Genomic DNA, 23,204 nt, shown 5'->3' with positions numbered 1-23,204 from the left:
AGAGGACATAGAACACAACATGGACATAGAACACAACATGTCAGTCATCTGGAGGACATAGAACACAAAACGTCAGTCATATAGAGGACATAGAACACAACATGTCAGTCATATAGAGGACATAGAATACAACACGTCAGTCATATAGAGGACATAGAACACAACACGTCAGTCATCTAGAGGACATAGAACACAACATGTCAGTCATCTAGAGGACATAGAACACAACATGGACATAGAACACAACACGTCAGTCATCTAGAGGACATAGAACACAACATGTCAGTCATCTAGAGGACATAGAACACAACACGTCAGTCATCTAGAGGACATAGAACACAACATGGACATAGAACACAACACGTCAGTCATCTAGAGGACAGAGAACACAACATGTCAGTCATCTAGAGGACATAGAACACAACATGTCAGTCATCTGGGGCCAATTCAGACTGAGGAAATCTATTCATTTGTTTTCACCACCAACAAAACACCAAACGATGGAATTTCTCGTTGAAGAACGGTGCTTCATCCCTCCAATAGAATGGTGCCTCATCCCTCCAATAGAATGGTGCCTCATCCCTCCAATAGAATGGTGCCTCATCCCTCCAATAGAATGGTGCCTCATCCCTCCAATAGAATGGTGTCACATCCCTCCAATAGAATGGTGCCTCATCCCTCCAAAAGAATGGTGCCTCATCCCTCCAAAAGAATGGTGCCTCATCCCTCCAATAGAATGGTGCCTCATCCCTCCAATAGAATGGTGCCTCATCCCTCCAATAGAACGGTGTCTCATCCCTCCAATAGAACGGTGTCTCATCCCTCCAATAGAATGGTGTCTCATCCCTCCAATAGAATGGTGTCTCATCCCTCCAATAGAACGGTGTCTCATCCCTCCAATAGAATGGTGTCTCATCCCTCCAATAGAATGGTGCCTCATCCCTCCAATAGAATGGTGCCTCATCCCTCCAATAGAATGGTGTCTCATCCCTCCAATAGAATGGTGCCTCATCCCTCCAATAGAATGGTGCCTCATCCCTCCAATAGAATGGTGTCACATCCCTCCAATAGAACGGTGCCTCATCCCTCCAATAGAGTTCCAGACACTTGTAGAATCTATGAGGAGGTGCATTGAAGCTGTTCTGACTGGTGGTTATGACGAGGTGCATTGAAGCTGTTCTGACTGGTGGTGACCCAACACCTCTATAAACACACTTTATGTTGGCGTTTCCTTTATTTTGACAGTTACCTATTGATATACACACATTTACCTATATATATACACACATTTACCTATATATACACACATTTACCTATATATACACACATTTACCTATATATATACACACATTTACCTATATATACACACATTTATCTATATATACACACATTTACCTATATATACACACATTTACCTATATATACACACATTTACCTATATATACACATTTACCTATATATATACACATTTACCTATATACACACATTTACCTATATACACACATTTACCTATATACATACACACATTTATCTATATATACACACATTTACCTATATATACACACATTTACCTATATATACACATTTACCTATATATACACATTTACCTATATATATACACATTTACCTATATACACACATTTACCTATATACACACATTTACCTATATACACACATTTACCTATATACACACATTTACCTATATATACACATTTACCTATATATACACACATTTACCTATATATATACACACATTTACCTATATATACACATTTACCTATATATATACACATTTACCTATATATACACACATTTACCTATATACACACATTTACCTATATATACACATTTACCTATATATACACACATTTACCTATATATACACACACATTTACCTATATATACACATTTACCTATATATATACACATTTACCTATATATACACATTTACCTATATATATACACATTTACCTATATACACACATTTACCTATATACACACATTTACCTATATACACACATTTACCTATATACACACATTTACCTATATATACACATTTACCTATATATACACACACATTTACCTATATATACACATTTACCTATATATATACACATTTACCTATATATACACACATTTACCTATATACACACATTTACCTATATATACACATTTACCTATATATACACACATTTACCTATATATACACACATTTACCTATATATACACATTTACCTATATATACACATTTACCTATATATACACACATTTACCTATATATACACACATTTACCTATATATACACATTTACCTATATATACACACATTTACCTATATATACACACATTTACCTATATATATACACATTTACCTATATACACACATTTACCTATATACACACATTTACCTATATACATACACACATTTATCTATATATACACACATTTACCTATATATACACACATTTACCTATATATACACATTTACCTATATATACACATTTACCTATATATATACACATTTACCTATATACACACATTTACCTATATACACACATTTACCTATATACACACATTTACCTATATACACACATTTACCTATATATACACATTTACCTATATATACACACATTTACCTATATATATACACACATTTACCTATATATACACATTTACCTATATATATACACATTTACCTATATATACACACATTTACCTATATACACACATTTACCTATATATACACATTTACCTATATATACACACATTTACCTATATATACACACACATTTACCTATATATACACATTTACCTATATATATACACATTTACCTATATATACACATTTACCTATATATATACACATTTACCTATATACACACATTTACCTATATACACACATTTACCTATATACACACATTTACCTATATACACACATTTACCTATATATACACATTTACCTATATATACACACATTTACCTATATATATACACACATTTACCTATATATACACATTTACCTATATATATACACATTTACCTATATATACACACATTTACCTATATACACACATTTACCTATATATACACATTTACCTATATATACACACATTTACCTATATATACACACATTTACCTATATATACACATTTACCTATATATACACATTTACCTATATATACACACATTTACCTATATATACACACATTTACCTATATATACACATTTACCTATATATACACACATTTACCTATATATACACACATTTACCTATATATACACACATTTACCTATATACACACATTTACCTATATATACACATTTACCTATATACACACATTTACTTATATATACACACATTTACCTATATACACACATTTACCTATATATACACACATTTACCTATATATACACACATTTACCTATATATACACACATTTACCTATATACACACATTTACCTATATATACACACATTTACCTATATATACACACATTTCATATTACAATAGCCAGCCAAGACAGTCAAAACCAAACCAAAGCCTCACCATTTTCCCGATCATCATGACGTAGGGTCCCAGGTACTTGTTGACCCCGAAGATGTCGAGCACCCTGATGTACCAGAAGATGATGTCCACGCAGTAGATGACCCGTCCGATGCCCAACAGGGGCTCGCTCTGCAGCCTCAGCATCAGGCCCAGGAGGAAGGTAAAGATGGCCGCCGCGTCTGTGATGTTCCAGTACTCTTCGGCCCAAACATTGATCTTCTGCTTCAACTTCCCCGGCTCTGACATCAGGATCTGTATTGGGGCAGCAACAGCAGGGACGGACTAGGATCAGCACTGAGAAATCGGGCCTGGGCGTAAGACCCCTACATTGACCCATATTTTCCCTGGAGGCCCTCACACCGGTCTTTATTTTAACTTGAGGACCCCACATACTGTACATTTTCTTCAATTGTTCTAGACATTCCCTTTCTAAATATCTCCAGTCGCAGGGTGATGGTGTGAGACGTTACCTGTCTGAGACGTTACCTGTCTGAGACGTTACCTGTCTGAGACGTTACCTGTCTGAGACGCTACCTGTCTGAGACGTTACCTGTCTGAGACGTTACCTGTCTGAGACGTTACCTGTCTGAGACGTTACCTGTCTGAGACGTTACCTGTCTGAGACGTTACCTGTCTGACTGTGATGGTGTGAGACGTTACCTGTCTGACTGTGATGGTGTGAGACGTTACCTGTCTGAGACGTTACCTGTCTGAGACGTTACCTGTCTGAGACGCTACCTGTCTGAGACGTTACCTGTCTGAGACGTTACCTGTCTGAGACGTTACCTGTCTGAGACGTTACCTGTCTGACACATTATCTGTCTGACTGTGATGATGTGAGACGTTACCTGTCTGACTGTGATGATGTGAGACGTTACCTGTCTGAGACGTTACCTGTCTGACTGTGATGATGTGAGACGTTACCTGTCTGACTGTGATGATGTGAGATGTTACCTGTCTGACTGTGATGATGTGAGATGTTACCTGTCTGACTGTGATGATGTGAGATGTTACCTGTCTGAGACGTTACCTGTCTGACTGTGACGATGTGAGACGTTACCTGTCTGACTGTGATGATGTGAGACGTTACCTGTCTGACTGTGATGATGTGAGACGTCACCTGTCTGACTGTGATGATGTGAGACGTTACCTGTCTGAGGCGTTACCTGTCTGACTGTGATGATGTGAGACGTTACCTGTCTGACTGTGATGATGTGAGACGTTACCTGTCTGACTGTGACGACGTGAGACGTTACCTGTCTGAGACGTTACCTGTCTGACTGTGACAACGTGAGACGTTACCTTTCTGACTGTGACAACGTGAGACGTTACCTGTCTGACTGTGACGACGTGAGACGTTACCTTTCTGACTGTGACAACGTGAGACGTTACCTGTCTGACTGTGATGATGTGAGACGTTACCTGTCTGACTGTGACAACGTGAGACGTTACCTGTCTGACTGTGATGATGTGAGACGTTACCTGTCTGACTGTGACAATGTGAGACGTTACCTGTCTGACTGTGATGATGTGAGACGTTACCTGTCTGACTGTGATGATGTGAGACATTACCTGTCTGACTGTGATGATGTGAGACGTTACCTGTCTGACTGTGATGATGTGAGACGTTACCTGTCTGACTGTGATGATGTGAGACGTTACCTGTCTGACTGTGACAACGTGAGACGTTACCTGTCTGACTGTGATGATGTGAGACGTTACCTGTCTGACTGTGACAACGTGAGACATTACCTGTCTGACTGTGATGATGTGAGACGTTACCTGTCTGACTGTGATGATGTGAGACGTTACCTGTCTGACTGTGACAACGTGAGACGTTACCTGTCTGACTGTGATGATGTGAGACGTTACCTGTCTGACTGTGATGATGTGAGACGTTACCTGTCTGACTGTGATGATGTGAGACGTTACCTGTCTGACTGTGACGACGTGAGACGTTACCTGTCTGAGACGTTACCTGTCTGAGACGTTACCTGTCTGACTGTGATGATGTGAGACGTTACCTGTCTGAGACGTTACCTGTCTGAGACGTTACCTGTCTGACTTTCTCCATTCCCAGAGTGATGATGTAAGAGATGACGATCCACTCCTGCAGGGACGGCCAGCGTTCCATCTTGACCAGGATGATGTAGTTGTACAAACACAGGTAGGCCAGGTAGGAGATCTGAGGAGACACGGAAAACAGCTCAGAGCTTTTAGGAGAACATGTACACAAGACCAGAGGTGGGGGCAGTAGTGGTGTTTTAGGACACAAGACCAGAGGTGGGGGCAGTAGTGGTGTTTTAGGACACAAGACCAGAGGTCAGGGCAGTAGTGGTGTTTTAGGACACAAGACCAGAGGTCAGGGCAGTAGTGGCGTTTTAGGCCACAAGACAAAGTGCTGTCGATCAATAATCACACATCTTCAGATCACCATTAGCTGATATCATATTATCATTATATTAAATAGTATTATATTATCTGTGGATAAGGTCTATTTGTCACCTCTGTGTCGATAGTCATTTCAAAACGACAAAACCAAGGTTTCACAAAAGTACATTTCCAAAGTGTGTGGTGTTGAGAAATGCTTCCTAAATATTTTTTTTTTTTAAAGTTGTATTAAAAGTCTACTTGCTGTGTTGAACCAGAATTTGGTGAAAGGAGTGTTGTAGAATTCATAGATCTTCTTTCCGATTGGAACTCTTCTCTTTTTAACGGCGCTTTCTTCTTCATCCCCCTTTCTGGACACCGCATCAGCATTCACTTCCTGAAAGCATGGATCGACAGAAACAACTGTCATGAATTTACATTCACTTCCTGAAAGCATGGATCGACAGAAGCAACCGGCATGAATTTACATTCACTTCCTGAAAGCATGGATCGACAGAAACAACTGTCATGAATTTACATTCACTTCCTGAAAGCATGGATCGACAGAAACAACTGCCATGAATTTACATTCTTTTCCTGAAAGCATGGATCGACAGAAACAACCGGCATGAATTTACATTCACTTCCTGAAAGCATGGTCGACAGAAACAACTGCCATGAATTTTACATTCACTTCCTGAAAGCATGGTCGACAGAAACAACCGCCATGAATTGACATTCACTTCCTGAAAGCATGGTCGACAGAAACAACTACCATGAATTTACATTCACTTCCTGAAAGCATGGGTCGACAGAAACAACCGCCATGAATTTACATTCACTTCCTGAAAGCATGGATCGACAAAAACAACCACCATGAATTTTACATTCACTTCCTGAAAGCATGGGTCGACAGAAACAACCACCATGAATTTACATTCACTTCCTGAAAGCATGGATCGACAGAAACAACCACCATGAATTTTACATTCACTTCCTGAAAGCATGGTCGACAGAAACAACTGCCATGAATTTACATTCACTTCCTGAAAGCATGGGTCGACAGAAACAACCACCATGAATTTACATTCACTTCCTGAAAGCATGGGTCGACAGAAACAACCGCCATGAATTTTCATTCACTTCCTGAAAGCATGGGTCGACAGAAACAACCACCATGAATTTACATTCACTTCCTGAAAGCATGGGTCGACAGAAACAACCGCCATGAATTTACATTCACTTCCTGAAAGCATGGTCGACAGAAACAACCACCATGAATTTACATTCACTTCCTGAAAGCATGGTCGACAGAAACAACCACCATGAATTTACATTCACTTCCTGAAAGCATGGTCGACAGAAACAACCGCCATGAATTTACATTCACTTCCTGAAAGCATGGTCGACAGAAACAACCACCATGAATTTACATTCACTTCCTGAAAGCATGGTCGACAGAAACAACCACCATGAATTTACATTCACTTCCTGAAAGCATGGTCGACAGAAACAACCGCCATGAATTTACATTCACTTCCTGAAAGCATGGGTCGACAGAAACAACCACCATGAATTTACATTCACTTCCTGAAAGCATGGTCGACAGAAACAACCGCCATGAATTTTCATTCACTTCCTGAAAGCATGGTCGACAGAAACAACCACCATGAATTTACATTCACTTCCTGAAAGCATGGGTCGACAGAAACAACCACCATGAATTTACATTCACTTCCTGAAAGCATGGATCGACAGAAACAACCACCATGAATTTACATTCACTTCCTGAAAGCATGGATCGACAGAAGCAACCGGCATGAATTTACATTCACTTCCTGAAAGCATGGGTCGACAGAAGCAACCACCATGAATTTACATTCACTTCCTGAAAGCATGGGTCGACAGAAACAACCACCATGAATTTACATTCACTTCCTGAAAGCATGGGTCGACAGAAACAACCGCCATGAATTTACATACAGGACTTTACAGTACATTTTAATGTAGTATTAAATGTAAAGTATTATTAAGTATTATTAACAAAACAGCTAAACCAACCAACCAATCAAGCGATCCACTGATGACCGACCGACCAATCAATCAATCAATCAACCAATCAGATTGCTTGACTGTCAGCGTTCACCTTGCTGGATTTATTGTCGTCGTCTTTGTCCTTCGCCTCTTCGTTCTCCGCTGGGGCTTGACATGTCACTTCCTCCCCGAGTCGAAAATCCATGAGGAGAATCGAAGGTGGGAAAATGATGCCAAATATCACCTGTGGGACACAGAGATGAGAGAAGAAGGATTTCAGTTGAACTGCTATTTGTCTCAAGCACAAAAAATGACACAAAACCACACTCTCGACCAGTTATTAGTTTATTACATATTTATAAACCAGTGTGTTAGCCTAATGTAAAATGTTACCAGTGTGTTAGCCTAATGTAAAGTGTAACCAGTGTGTTAGCCTAATGTAAAGTGTGACCAGTGTGTTAGCCTAATGTAAAGTGTGACCAGTGTGTTAGCCTAATGTAAAATGTTACCAATGTGTGTTAGCCTAATGTAAAATGTTACCAATGTGTTAGCCTAATGTAAAGTGTAACCAGTGTGTTAGCTTAATGTAAAGTGTAACCAGTGTGTTAGCCTAATGTAAAGTGTAACCAGTGTGTTAGCCTAATGTAAAGTGTAACCAGTGTGTTAGCCTAATGTAAAATGTAACCAGTGTGTTAGCCTAATGTAAAGTGTAACCAGTGTGTTAGCTTAATGTAAAGTGTAACCAGTGTGTTAGCCTAATGTAAAGTGTGACCAGTGTGTTAGCCTAATGTAAAGTGTAACCAATGTGTTAGCCTAATGTAAAGTGTAACCAGTGTGTTAGCTTAATGTAAAATGTTACCAGTGTGTTAGCCTAATGTAAAGTGTAACCAGTGTGTTAGCCTAATGTAAAATGTTACCAATGTGTGTTAGCGTAATGTAAAGTGTAACCAGTGTGTTAGCCTAATGTAAAATGTAACCAGTGTGTTAGCTTTAAAGGGTCTCTCTTTTTTTCAATTTTCGCCTTAAATGACATACACAAATCTATAGTTCAGGACCTGAAGCAAGGATATGCATATTATTGATACAGTTTGAAAGGAACCACTTTGGAGTTAAATGAACGTAGGAGAATATAACATATTAGATCTGGTAAAAGATAATACAAATAAAAAATGTGTTTAAAAAAGAAATTGTACCATCATCTTTGAAATGCAAGAGAAAGGCCATAATGTATTATTCCAGCCCAGGTGTAATTTAGATTTTGCCTACTAGATGGCAACAGTGTATGTGTGCAAAGTTTTAAATGGATCCAATGAACCACTGTATTTCTGTTCAAAATGTTGTATCAAGCCCAAATGTGCCAAATTGGTTTATTAATACATTTTTAAGTTCATAACTGTGCACTCTCCTCAAACAATAGCATTGTATTATTTCACTGTAACAGCTACTGTAATTTGGACAGTGCATTTAGATTAACAAGAATTTAAGCTTTCTGTCAATATCAGATATGTCTATATCCTGGGAAATATTCTTGTTACTTACAACCTCATGCTAATCACATTAGCCTAGATTAGCTCAACCGTCCCGCGGGGGGGATCCACAGATCCTGTAGATGTTTTAACCCCTTAAGGTCAACGTCTGCACCCTGCGGAAATCCAATAGGAGTAATACAAAAATCCCAATAAAAATCTGTCAGTTTAAGCTAGAGATACACCACATACACCAGCAGTGTGTGGACTTGGCTTTTTCAGCCACACCCATTACGGACAGAGCTCAGTGACTTTCAATGTTGCACCGTCATAGTCTGCCACCTTTTCAAACAAGTCAGTTCATTACATTGCTGCCCTGCTAGGCCCCGATCAGCTGTAAGTGCTGTTATTGTGAAGTGGAAACGTCTAGGAGCAACAACGGCTCAGCCGTGAAGTGGTAGGCCACACAAGCTCACAGAACGGGACAACTGAGTGCTGAAGCACGTATATCGCGTAAAATTTGTCTGTCCTCGGTTACAACACTCACTACCTAGTTCCAAACTGCCTGTGGAAAAAATGTCAGCACAAGAACTGTTCGTTGGAAGCTTCATGAAATCGGTTTCCATGGCCGAGCAGCCGCACACAAGCCTAAGATCATCATGCGCAATGTCAAACGTCGGCTGGAGTGGTGTAAAGCTCTCTGCCATTGGACTCTGGAGCATTGGAAACGCGTTCTCTGGAATGATGAATCACACTTCACCATCCTGCAGTCCGACGGACAAACCTGGGTTTGGCAGATACCAGGAGAACGCTACCTGCCCCAAAGCAATAGTACCAACTGTTTGGTGGAGGAGGAATAATGGTCTGGGGCTGTTTTTCATGGTTCGGGTTAGGCCCCTTAGTTCCAGTGAAGGGAAATCTTAACGCAACAGAATACAATGACATTCTAGAGGATTCTGTGCTTCCAACTCTGTGGCAACAGTTTGAGGAAGGCCATTTCCTGTTTCAGCATAACAATGCCCCTGTGTACAAAGCAAGGTCCATACAGAAATGGTTTGTCAAGATCTTTGTGGATGAACTTGACTGGCTTGCGAAGAGCCCTGACCGCGACCCCATCGAACACCTTTGGGATGAATTGGAACGCTGATTGCGACCCAGGCCTAATCGCCCAACAACAGTGTCACCTCAGCAATGTTCCAACATCTAGTGGAAAGCCTTCCCAGAAGAGTGGAGGCTGTTATAGCAGCAATGTTCCAACATCTAGTGGAAAGCCTTCCCAGGAGAGTGGAGGCTGTTATAGCAGCAATGTTCCAACATCTAGTGGAAAGCCTTCCCAGAAGAGTGGAGGCTGTTATAGCAGCAATGTTCCAACATCTAGTGGAAAGCCTTCCCAGAAGAGTGGAGGCTGTTATAGCCGCAAAGGGGGGGACAAACTCCATATTAATGTCCATGACTTTGGACTGAGATGATGGACGAGCAGTGTATCGGTTTTTGCATTGGATGGATCTCAATCCACCCCATCTGCGGTGAAAGGTGACAGAGCTGCCACGGTGTTTGTCAGACTATGAGACATCCCATCTGCGGTGAAAGGTGACAGAGCTGCAGCGGTGTTTGTCAGACCATGAGACATCCCATCTGCGGTGAAAGGTGACAGAGCTGCAGCGGTGTTGGTCAGACTATGAGACATCCCATCTGCGGTGAAAGGTGACAGAGCTGCCGCGGTGTTTGTCAGACCATGAGACATCCTGAAAATCAATCTTCTCATAAAATTGTCTGTGGCCTACAAATCCTGCTATGGAAAGATGAGTCTCTCGTGAACAAGATGGTGTTCTCCGACTTGCTCTAGGACCCCTACAAGCATCCTGGGACTTTTCTGAAGTTGGTACAGCTGATCTGACAACTTCTGTCTGTAGCCTCCGAACAGTTTGGGTTACACACTAATCTGACCCATCTGTGGAAAAGAGAGACTCTCACGAACACGTAGAAGTTGGTTGTTTTGCTCTAGGATGCCCACAAGCCTCACAAGACTCATCTAAGGCCTGATCCCCTGGTACCAGTTGAAAAAAATGAATGGAAGTACTGTATACACACCATATACTCCCACCTCACTGTCCCTCCCACACAAATCCCTCACACATTCAAACGTTACACACACACACACATTTTTTAAAATTATTATAATTTTTAAAATTCTGCATCTTTGGAAAAGGTTCATAAGAAAGCATTTCAATGTAAAGTCTACACCAGCTGTATTCGGAGCCTGTGATAAAATACCATTTGATGTCATTCCAGGTTCAATGTTTGACATGACTGAGTTAGCTGAAGTTGTCTAGCTAGCTAGCTAGCAAGTGACTAGAATGTTATCCAGCCTGCATAGCAACCATTTAGTTTAGAACGGATGATCAGTCCTTTTGCATAGCAACCATGCAAAAAATAATTAACGACTGGGTGGCGTCTGTAGCAACTTGACCAAAATAACTAACATCTATAATTTTTGTCTGGACTATATATTCTGGTGAAATAATGACATTTTATGAATTGACTTATCTAAAAAAAATGGGTAAAACATGTAATTCATTGTTATTTTGTTGGTATGTTGGTAACAGTTTTATGAAAGCAATAAGACACGGGAGGCAGTGATGTATCATGAATACAGTCACAGGTACAGTGCCTTGCGAAAGTATTCGGCCCCCTTGAACTTTGCGACCTTTTGCCACATTTCAGGCTTCAAACATAAAGATATAAAACTGTATTTTTTTGTGAAGAATCAACAACAAGTGGGACACAATCATGAAGTGGAACGACATTTATTGGATATTTCAAACTTTTTTAACAAATCAAAAACTGAAAAATTGGGCGTGCAAAATTATTCAGCCCCTTTACTTTCAGTGCAGCAAACTCTCTCCAGAAGTTCAGTGAGGATCTCTGAATGATCCAATGTTGACCTAAATGACTAATGATGATAAATACAACCCACCTGTGTGTAATCAAGTCTCTGTATAAATGCACCTGCACTGTGATAGTCTCAGAGGTCCGTTAAAAGCGCAGAGAGCATCATGAAGAACAAGGAACACACCAGGCAGGTCCGAGATACTGTTGTGAAGAAGTTTAAAGCCGGATTTGGATACAAAAAGATTTCCAAGCTTTAAACATCCCAAGGAGCACTGTGCAAGCGATAATATTGAAATGGAAGGAGTATCAGACCACTGCAAATCTACCAAGACCTGGCCGTCCATCTAAACTTTCAGCTCATACAAGGAGAAGACTGATCAGAGATGCAGCCAAGAGGCCCATGATCACTCTGGATGAACTGCAGAGATCCACAGCTGAGGTGGGAGACTCTGTCCATAGGACAACAATCAGTCGTATATTGCACAAATCAGGCCTTTATGGAAGAGTGGCAAGAAGAAAGCCATTTCTTAAAGATATTCATAAAAAGTGTTGTTTAAAGTTTGCCACAAGCCACCTGGGAGACACACCAAACATGTGGAAGAAGGTGCTCTGGTCAGATGAAACCAAAATTGAACTTTTGGCAACAATGCAAAACGTTATGTTTGGCGTAAAAGCAACAGAGCTCATCACCCTGAACACACCATCCCCACTGTCAAACATGGTGGTGGCAGCATCATGGTTTGGGCCTGCTTTTCTTCAGCAGGGACAGGGGAGATGGTTAAAATTGATGGGAAGATGGATGGAGCCAAATACAGGACCATTCTGGAAGAAAACCTGATGGAGTCTGCAAAAGACCTGAGACTGGGACGGAGATTTGTCTTCCAACAAGACAATGATCCAAAACATAAAGCAAAATCTACAATGGAATGGTTCAAAAATAAACATATCCAGGTGTTAGAATGGCCAAGTCAAAGTCCAGACCTGAATCCAATCGAGAATCTGTGGAAAGAACTGAAAACTGCTGTTCACAAATACTCTCCATCCAACTCACTGAGCTCGAGCTGTTTTGCAAGGAGGAATGGGAAAAAAATTCAGTCTCTCAATGAGCAAAACTGATAGAGACATACCCCAAGCAACTTACAGCTGTAATCGCAGCAAAAGGTGGCACTACAAAGTATTAACTTAAGGGGGCTGAATAATTTTGCACGCCCAATTTTTCAGTTTTTGATTTGTTAAAAAAGTTTGAAATATCCAATAAATGTCGTTCCACTTCATGATTGTGTCCCACTTGTTGTTGATTCTTCACAAAAAAATACAGTTTTATATCTTTATGTTCGAAGCCTGAAATGTGGCAAAAGGTCGCAAAGTTCAAGGGGGCCGAATACTTTCGCAAGGCACTGTAAATGGGTTGATTGGCTCTCTGCTTTCGCTTGGCCATGTTCAGGTCTTTAACCCACCTTGAACCCGTTCCTCTTGCCCATTCTCAGACATCCCATCCACATATCAGTGAGCAGCATCTGACTGCAGGTGTGGGCGATAAAGTCTCTGTGCTTGGCGGCTACAGCCAGTTTCAGGCAGGTAGAGTTGCTCCAGTTCTTTAGCTGATAGGTCAGTAGTTTCATGGCCACCTGCTCATCGTGCTTATAGGACTGGTCTAGGAGCTCGTAGGCCAGCTGGCCAAACTCTCTGAGGAGGGAAGAAGGAAGACGTTGTGCTTATTTGGAATTTGAGTTTGCTTCCTGAATTTCCTCACTAACGTGACTCCAACGCTGTTAGATTGAAACCTTTCTGCTAGCTAGACCCTCACTAACTTGACCCCAACACTGTTAAATCTAAACCTTTCTGCTAGCTAGACCCTCACTAACTTGACCCCAACACTGTTAAATCTAAACCTTTCTGCTAGCTAGCCCCTCACTAACTTGACCCCAACACTGTTAGATTGAAACCTTTCTGCTAGCTAGCCTCTCACTAACTTGACCCCAACGCTGTTAAATCTAAACCTTTCTGCTAGCTAGTCCCTCACTAACTTGACCCCAACACCGTTAAATCTAAACCTTTCTGCTAGCGAGTCCCTCACTAACTTGACCCCAACACTGTTAAATCTAAACCTTTCTGCTAGCTAGCCCCTCACTAACTTGACCCCAACACTGTTAGATTGAAACCTTTCTGCCAGCTAGCCCCTCAATTACTTGACCCCAACACTGTTAGATTGAAACCTTTCTGCTAGCTAGCCCCTCACTAACTTGACCCCAACACTGTTAGATTGAAACCTTTCTGTTAGCTAGCCTCTCACTAACTTGACCCCAACGCTGTTAAATCTAAACCTTTCTGCTAGCTAGTCCCTCACTAACTTGACCCCAACACCGTTAAATCTAAACCTTTCTGCTAGCGAGTCCCTCACTAACTTGACCCCAACACTGTTAAATCTAAACCTTTCTGCTAGCTAGCCTCTCACTAACTTGACCCCAACGCTGTTAGATTGAAACCTTTCTGCTAGCTAGCCCCTCACTAACTTGACCCCAACACTGTTAAATCTAAACCTTTCTGCTAGCTTGCCTCTCACTAACTTGAACCCACACTGTTAAATCTTTCTGCTAGCTAGCCTCTCACTAACTTGACCCCAACACTGTTAAACCTTTCTGCTAGCTAGCCTCTCACTAACTTGACCCCAACGCTGTTAGATTGAAACCTTTCTGCTAGCTAGCCTCTCACTAACTTGACCCCAACACTGTTAGATTGAAACCTTTCTGCTAGCTAGCCTCTCACTAACTTGACCCCAACGCTGTTAAATCTAAACCTTTCTGCTAGCTAGTCCCTCACTAACTTGACCCCAACACCGTTAAATCTAAACCTTTCTGCTAGCGAGTCCCTCACTAACTTGACCCCAACACTGTTAAATCTAAACCTTTCTGCTAGCTAGCCTCTCACTAACTTGACCCCAACGCTGTTAGATTGAAACCTTTCTGCTAGCTAGCCCCTCACTAACTTGACCCCAACACTGTTAAATCTAAACCTTTCTGCTAGCTTGCCTCTCACTAACTTGAACCCACACTGTTAAATCTTTCTGCTAGCTAGCCTCTCACTAACTTGACCCCAACACTGTTAAACCTTTCTGCTAGCTAGCCTCTCACTAACTTGACCCCAACGCTGTTAGATTGAAACCTTTCTGCTAGCTAGCCTCTCACTAACTTGACCCCAACACTGTTAGATTGAAACCTTTCTGCTAGCTAGCCTCTCACTAACTTGACCCCAACGCTGTTAAATCTAAACCTTTCTGCTAGCTAGCCTCTCACTAACTTGACCCCAACACTGTTAGATTGAAACCTTTCTGCTAGCTAGCCTCTCACTAACTTGGAATTGTTTTCCAGGTCCTGGAAGATGTCGTCCACCAGTTCACTCTGAGACGACTCGTGGGCCATGGCCTTGTACAGCTTACAGGCCACCAGAGCTTTGGCCATGGCCTCTTCCCCCCTCTTCCACAGGAACAGAGCCATCTTCTGACGCTTCATGAGAACAGCCCACACCATCAGCTCATGGAACGGGTACTGGAAGCGGCTGACCTCCGGGTCGTCCACATCGATGTCGATCTCTTCCTCTTTCTTCTTCTTCTTCTTCTTCTTCCCTTTACTCTTGCCTGTTCCTCCAGGCTCGTCGTCCTGGTATGAATCAGATGGACATTAGAAATATGAAGTATTGGCTGTAGGGCAAATCTTAACTTCACTTCACTGAAGTCAAATGTTTACTTAGACATGCATTGATACCAATGGGAGACTAAGTAGATTCTCCCCTGTATACAGAAACAAATTTAAGTGGTTATTGTATTGGTATGGATGATGTTGTAATGAATCAGCAGGGAGCAGGCCACGAACCCTCGACCTTCTTGCCCGAAGTCCAGCGTGCTATTGACTGTGCCGCAAAAGCATGCTCGTGCGGCAGAGTCGATTTCCGCGCTTATAAACCCAGGGTCGTTACAATATAAAATGTCGCTAAGTAGAACAACGGTGCTGAGTGAAAGACAAACGAGACACTCACCTCCAGTCCTAACATTTTTAAAGCTTTCGGCTGTGAAACAAAACAAGGGGAGGGGACAGCATTTAATTAGCATGATTAACATCAGCATTCATGTTAGCATTAGCATTTTATACATTATAAATTATTATTATTAAAGTTATTGTTACACTGAACAAAAATAGAAATGCAGCACGCAACAATTTCAAAGGATTTACTGAGTTCATATAAGGAAATCAGTCAATTGAAATAAATTCCTTATTTATTTTAAATAATGTGCTTCTACGTCTGCGTTGCTTGCTGCTTGTGGTTTTAGGCTGGGTTTCTGTACAGACTTTGTGACATCAACTGATGCAAAAAGGGCTTTATAAATACATTTGATTTGATTTGATTCATTCGGCCCTACTCAATGGATTTCACATGACTGTGAATACAGACATGCATTGGTCAGTATCTGGTGTGACCGCCATTTGCCTCATGCAGCGAGACACATCTCCTTCGCATAGAGTTGATCAGGCTGTTGATTTGTGGCCTGTGAAATGTTGTCCCACTGCTCTTCAATGGCTGTGGGAACTGGAACAAGCTGTCGTACACATCGATCCAGAGCATCCCAAACATGCTCAGTGGGTAACAAATCTTCCATGGAAGAACTGGGACATTTTCAGCAACCGGGAATTGTCTACAGATCCTTGTGAACGGGGCAGTGCATTATCATGCTGAAACATGAGGTGATGGCGGCAGATGAATGTCACGAAAAGGGGCCTCAAGATCTCGTCACGGTATCTCCGTGCATTCAAACTTCCATCGCTAAAATTCTATTGTGTTTGTTTTCCGCAACTTATGCCTGCCCCATGCCATAACACCACTGCCACTATGGGGCACTCTGTTCACAACGTTGACATCCAGCAAACCGCTCACCCACACAACACCATACACGCTATCTGCCATCTGCCCGGTACAGTTGAAACCGGGATTCATCCGTGAAGTGCACACTTCTCCAGCGTTCAAATGGTCATGGAAGGTGAGCATTTGCCAACTGAAGTCGGTTATGACGCCGAACTGCAGTCAGGTCAAGACCCTGGTGAGGACGACGAGGACGCAGATGAGCTTCGCTGAGACGGTTTCTGACAGTTTTTGCAGAAAATCTTTGGTTGTGCAAACCCACAGTTTCATCAGCTGGTCTCAGACCATCCCACAGGTGAAGAAGCCTGGTCAGGTGTGGATACACGTTGTTTGGTAGAGAAATTAACATTCAATTCTCTGGCAAGACATTCCTGCAGTCTGCATTCCAATTGCAGGCTCGCTCAAAACTTGAGACATCCGTGGCATTGTGTTGTGTGACAGAAAATTTACATTTTAGAGTGGCCCTTTATTGTCCCCAGCACAAGGTGCACCTATGTAACGATCATGCTATTTGATATGCCACACCTCTCAGGTGGATGGATTATCTTGGCAAAGGAGAAATGCTCACTAACAGGGAAGTAAACAAATGTAAACACAACATTTAAGAGAAATAAGCTTTACGTGAGTATGAAAACATTTCTGTGATCTTTTATTTCAGCTCATGAAAAATAGGAGCAACACTTTACATGTTGCGTTTCTATTTTTGTTCAGTGTGTTATATTCAGATCTGTAAAGGGAGTGTTTCTCCTCACTCTTTTTAAACCGTAGAGGTTGTTGTAGAGGGTGCGGAACTGTTTCCTGGTGTAGTTACAGCGATAAGCCCCGCCCATCAGGAACTCCAGGACCAATCCGATATCGATCAAGGTGATCTGGTAATCCGGTGGAAGATTTCCCTGAAACACCAAACAACCATCATCATTATACTGTTACTGTTTGCACTTTACTATAGGGGGTCAATATTAGGTATCACTTTACTATAGGGGGTCAATATTAGGTAACACGTTACTATAGGGGGTCAATATTAGGTATCACTACTATAGGGGGTCAATATTAGGTAACACGTTACTGTAGGGGGTCAATATTAGGTAACACTACTATAGGGGGTCAATATTAGATAACGCTTTACTATAGGGGGTCAATATTAGGTAACACTACTATAGGGGGTCAATATTAGGTATCACTACTATAGGGGGTCAATATTAGGTAACACTTTACTATAGGGGGTCAATATTAGGTAACACTACTATAGGGGGTCAATATTAGGTAACACTTTACTATAGGGGGTCAATATTAGGTAACACTACTATAGGGGGTCAATATTGGGTATCACTACTATAGGGGGTCAATATTAGGTAACACTTTACTATAGGGGGTCAATATTAGGTAACACTACTATAGGGGGTCAATATTAGGTAACACTTTACTATAGGGGGTCAATATTAGGTAACACTACTATAGGGGGTCAATATTAGGTATCACTACTATAGGGGGTCAATATTAGGTAACACTTTACTATAGGGGGTCAATATTAGGTATCACTTTACTATAGGGGGTCAATATTAGGTAACACTTACTATAGGGGGTCAATATTAGGTAACACTTTACTATAGGGGTCAATATTAGGTAACACGTTACTATAGGAGGTCAATATCAGTTAACACTACTATAGGGGGTCAATATTAGGTAACACTTTACTATAGGGGGTCAATATTAGGTATCACTACTATAGGGGGTCAATATTAGGTATCACTACTATAGGGGGTCAATATTAGGTAACACTACTATAGGGGGTCAATATCAGGTAACACTTTACTATAGGGGGTCAATATTAGGTAACACTACTATAGGGGGTCAATATTAGGTAACACTTTACTATAGGGGGTCAATATTAGGTAACACGTTACTATAGGGGGTCAATATTAGGTAACACGTTACTTACTATATGGGGTCAATATTAGGTAACACGTTACTATAGGGGGTCAATATTAGGTAACACGTTACTATAGGGGGTCAATATTAGGTAACACGTTACTATAGGGGGTCAATATTAGGTAACACTACTATAGAGGGTCAATATTAGGTAACACTTTACTATAGGGGGTCAATATTAGGTAACACGTTACTATAGGGGGTCAATATTAGGTAACACGTTACTATAGGGGGTCAATATTAGGTAACACGTTACTATAGGGGGTCAATATTAGGTAACACTACTATAGGGGGTCAATATTAGGTATCACTTCACTATCAGGGGTATACATAACACCTTTATGAAACCAGTCATAACACCCTAATGAAACCAGTCATAACACCTTTTTGAAACCAGTCATAACACCCTAATGAAACCAGTCATAACACCTTTATGAAACCAGTCATAACACCTTAATGAAACCAGTCATAACACCTTTATGAAACCAGTCATAACACCCTAATGAAACCAGTCATAACACCTTTATGAAACCAGTCATAACTCCTTTATGAAACCAGTCATAACACCTTTATGAAACCAGTCATAACACCTTTATGAAACCAGTCATAACATCCTTATGAAACCAGTCATAACACCTTTATGAAACCAGTCAACACCTTAATGAAACCAGTCATAACACCTTAATGAAACCAGTCATAACACCTTTATGAAACCAGTCATAACACCCTAATGAAACCAGTCATAACACCTTTATGAAACCAGTCATAACACCTTTATGAAACCAGTCATAACACCTTTATGAAACCAGTCATAACACCTTTATGAAACCAGTCATAACACCTTTATGAAACCAGTCATAACATCCTTATGAAACCAGTCATAACACCTTTATGAAACCAGTCAACACCTTAATGAAACCAGTCATAACACCTTTATGAAACCAGTCATAACACCTTAATGAAACCAGTCATAACACCTTTATGAAACCAGTCATAACACCTTAATGAAACCAGTCATAACACCTTAATGAAAACAGTCATAAGTCCTTTATGAAACCAGCCATAACACCTTTATGAAACCAGTCATAACACCTTTATGAAACCAGTCACAACACCTTTATGAAACCAGTCATAACACCTTAATGAAACCAGTCATAACACCTTTATGAAACAAGCAATAACACCTTTATGAAACAAGCCATAACACCTTTATGAAACCAGTCATAACTTCCTTATGAAACCAGTCATAACACCTTTATGAAACCAGTCAACACCTTAATGAAACCAGTCATAACACCTTTATGAAACCAGTCATAACACCTTTATGAAACCAGTCATAACACCTTAATGAAACCAGTCATAACACCTTAATGAAACCAGCCATAACACCTTTATGAAACCAGTCATAACACCTTAATGAAAACAGTCATAAGTCCTTTATGAAACCAGCCATAACACCTTAATGAAACCAGTCATAACACCTTAATGAAACCAGTCACAACACCTTTATGAAACCAGTCATAACACCTTAATGAAACCAGTCATAACACCTTTATGAAACAAGCAATAACACCTTTATGAAACCAGTCATAACACCTTTATGAAACCAGTCATAACACCTTTATGAAACAAGCAATAACACCTTTATGAAACCAGTCATAACACCTTTATGAAACCAGTCATAACTCCTTTGTATTGTTGATGGACATTGTAAACATGTAATTGACTCCCTGATGAAACCAGTCACAACACCTTTATGAAACCAGTCATAACACCATAATGAAACCAGCCATAACACCTTGGTATTGTTGATGGACATTGTAAACATGTCATTGACTCCCTGTCCACATAAAGGTTAAATAATAGAAGGAAACAGTACCTTTTTAACGTCTCTAACTACAAAGTGCAGTGTATTCGTTGGGCCCAGCCTCTGTAAAAACAAACAACATAACAAACAGAGATGTACTTTCAATTCAATTCAATTCAAGGGGTTTTATTCACATTGGAAACATATGTTAACGTAACAAAGCAAGTGAGGTAGACAATAGTCTCTCTCGCTCTCTCTCTCTCTCTCTCTCTCTCTCTCTCTCTCTCTCTCAATTCAATCCAATTCAATCGAAGGGGCTTTATTGGCAGGGGAAACATATATTAACATTGCCAAAGCAGGCAAGAGGTTAGGAAGTGCAGCTCAGCTTCCACCTCATTTGTGGGCAGTGAGCACATAGCCTGTCTTCTCTTGAGAGCCATGTCTGCCTACGGCGGCCTTTCTCAATAGCAAGGCTATGCTCACTGAGTCTGTACATAGTCAAAGCTTTCCTTAAGTTTGGGTCAGTCACAGTGGTCAGGTATTCTGCCGCTGTGTTACTCTCTGTGTAGGGCCAAATAACATTCTAGTTTGCTCTGTTTTTTTGTTAATTCTTTCCAATGTGTCAAGTAATTATCTTTTTGTTTTCTCATGATTTGGTTGGGTCTAATTGTGCTGCTGTCCTGGGGCTCTGTGGAGTCTGTTTGTGAACAGAGCCCCAGGACCAGCTTGCTAGGGGACTCTTCTCCAGGTTCATCTCTCTGTAGGTGATGGCTTTGTTATGGAAGGTTTGGGAATCGCTTCCTTTTAGGTGGTTGTAGAATTTAACGGCTCTTTTCTAGATTTTGATAATTATAATGCATGCAGAGCAGAATTAGGCCGATATTCTGCAGAATTCTGCATGCAGAGTCTCGATTTGGTGTTTGTCCCATTTTGTGAAATATTGGAGCGGATCCCAGACCTCACAACTATAAAGGGCAATGGGTTCTATGACTGATTCAAGCATTTTTTGCCAGATCCTAATTGGTATGTTGAATTTTATGTTCCTTTTGATGGCATAGAATGCCCTTCTTGCCTTGTCTCTCAGATCATTCAAAGCTTTGTGGAAGTTACCTGTGGCGCTGATGTTTAGGCCAAGGTATGTATCGTTTTTTGTGTGCTCTAGGGCAACGGTGTCTAGATGGAATTTGTATTTGTGGTCCTGGCGACTGGACCTTTTTTGGAACACCATTATTTTGGTCTTACTGGGATTTACTGTCAGGGCCCATGTCTGGCAGAATTTTCTAGTGCCCGCGCCAATTCATTAATATATTTGTCCAGCTCTCCGGGTCACTCTCTGTCTCTCTCTCTGTCTCTCTCTCTCTGTCTCTCTGTCTCTCTGTCTCTCTGTCTCTCTCTAGTTTTCTTTGGATTATGGAAAGGGCATTATGAACCTGTTCTTTGAAAGACTTCCCCCAAAATATTGATTCTGTAATCTTAAATTAAATTCAACACAGAAAACACAGTGGCAATGATTTTTCTCATCAGATGTATCGATCTGGTTTTGCCACGTAAAAATCTAATTCTCAACAATATACTTCATGGATTTTTGTATATACTACTAACATGTATTTAGAAGCAAGGTTGGGGTCAAGTCCACTTAAATCAATTCTGGAAGTTAACAGAAATGGAATTGACCCCAACCCTGTTAAGAAAGTTTTAATTTTGTAGAAATCAAAAAGTCATCTATCTATCTATCTATCTATCTATCTATCTATCTATCTATCTATCTATCTATCTATCTATCCATCTATCTGTCTATCTGTCTGTCTGTCTGTCTATCCGTCTGTCTGTCTGTCTGTCTGTCTGTCTGTCTGTCTGTCTGTCTGTCTGTCTGTCTGTCTGTCTGTCTGTCTGTCTGTCTGTCTGTCTGTCTATCTCACCGTGTTGTAGAGTTCCTCCAGACGAGGGATGGTGAGGAAGTGGTGGATGTTGACACCGTTCTCTATCAGCAGCTTGACGAAGTCCACCCTGTCCAGCACCAGGGCATCCATCATGGCCTGCTCCAGAGAGTTCACCTACAGTAGAGAAACACATTAAACTTCTTAGGGCCAGGTCCCTTTTTTTCTCCACTTCCTCTCTGAATGACGCGCCCAGAGTAAACTTCCTGGAGTTCAGGCCCAAAGTAAACTGCCTGTTGCTCAGGCCCTGAAGCCAGAATATGCATATAATTGGTTTGTAGTTTGGAGAAATGTAAAAATAATATAGAATGA

The 23,204-nt window shown here is 40.8% G+C and overlaps 1 protein-coding gene across 1 annotated transcript in view; it reads right to left on the bottom strand.

Moving 5' to 3' along the window:
- Positions 1-23,204, bottom strand: part of LOC139411794 (transient receptor potential cation channel subfamily M member 1-like) — a 103,422-nt gene that overhangs the window by 19,383 nt on the left and 60,835 nt on the right. The window contains exons 12-21 of the mRNA XM_071158540.1: positions 22,875-23,009; positions 21,028-21,078; positions 17,972-18,112; positions 16,341-16,370; positions 15,660-15,964; positions 13,766-13,994; positions 8,063-8,194; positions 6,182-6,313; positions 5,603-5,731; positions 3,547-3,798 (exon numbers count right to left, since the gene is read on the bottom strand). Coding sequence (XP_071014641.1) covers positions 3,547-3,798; positions 5,603-5,731; positions 6,182-6,313; positions 8,063-8,194; positions 13,766-13,994; positions 15,660-15,964; positions 16,341-16,370; positions 17,972-18,112; positions 21,028-21,078; positions 22,875-23,009 — 1,536 coding nt within the window. The remainder of the gene's footprint in view (positions 1-3,546; positions 3,799-5,602; positions 5,732-6,181; positions 6,314-8,062; positions 8,195-13,765; positions 13,995-15,659; positions 15,965-16,340; positions 16,371-17,971; positions 18,113-21,027; positions 21,079-22,874; positions 23,010-23,204) is intronic.

The sequence above is a fragment of the Oncorhynchus clarkii genome, chromosome 6 (genome assembly GCF_045791955.1).
Source record: "Oncorhynchus clarkii lewisi isolate Uvic-CL-2024 chromosome 6, UVic_Ocla_1.0, whole genome shotgun sequence".
NCBI lineage: Eukaryota > Metazoa > Chordata > Actinopteri > Salmoniformes > Salmonidae > Oncorhynchus > Oncorhynchus clarkii.
This window is presented reverse-complemented; position numbering and strand designations above follow the sequence as displayed.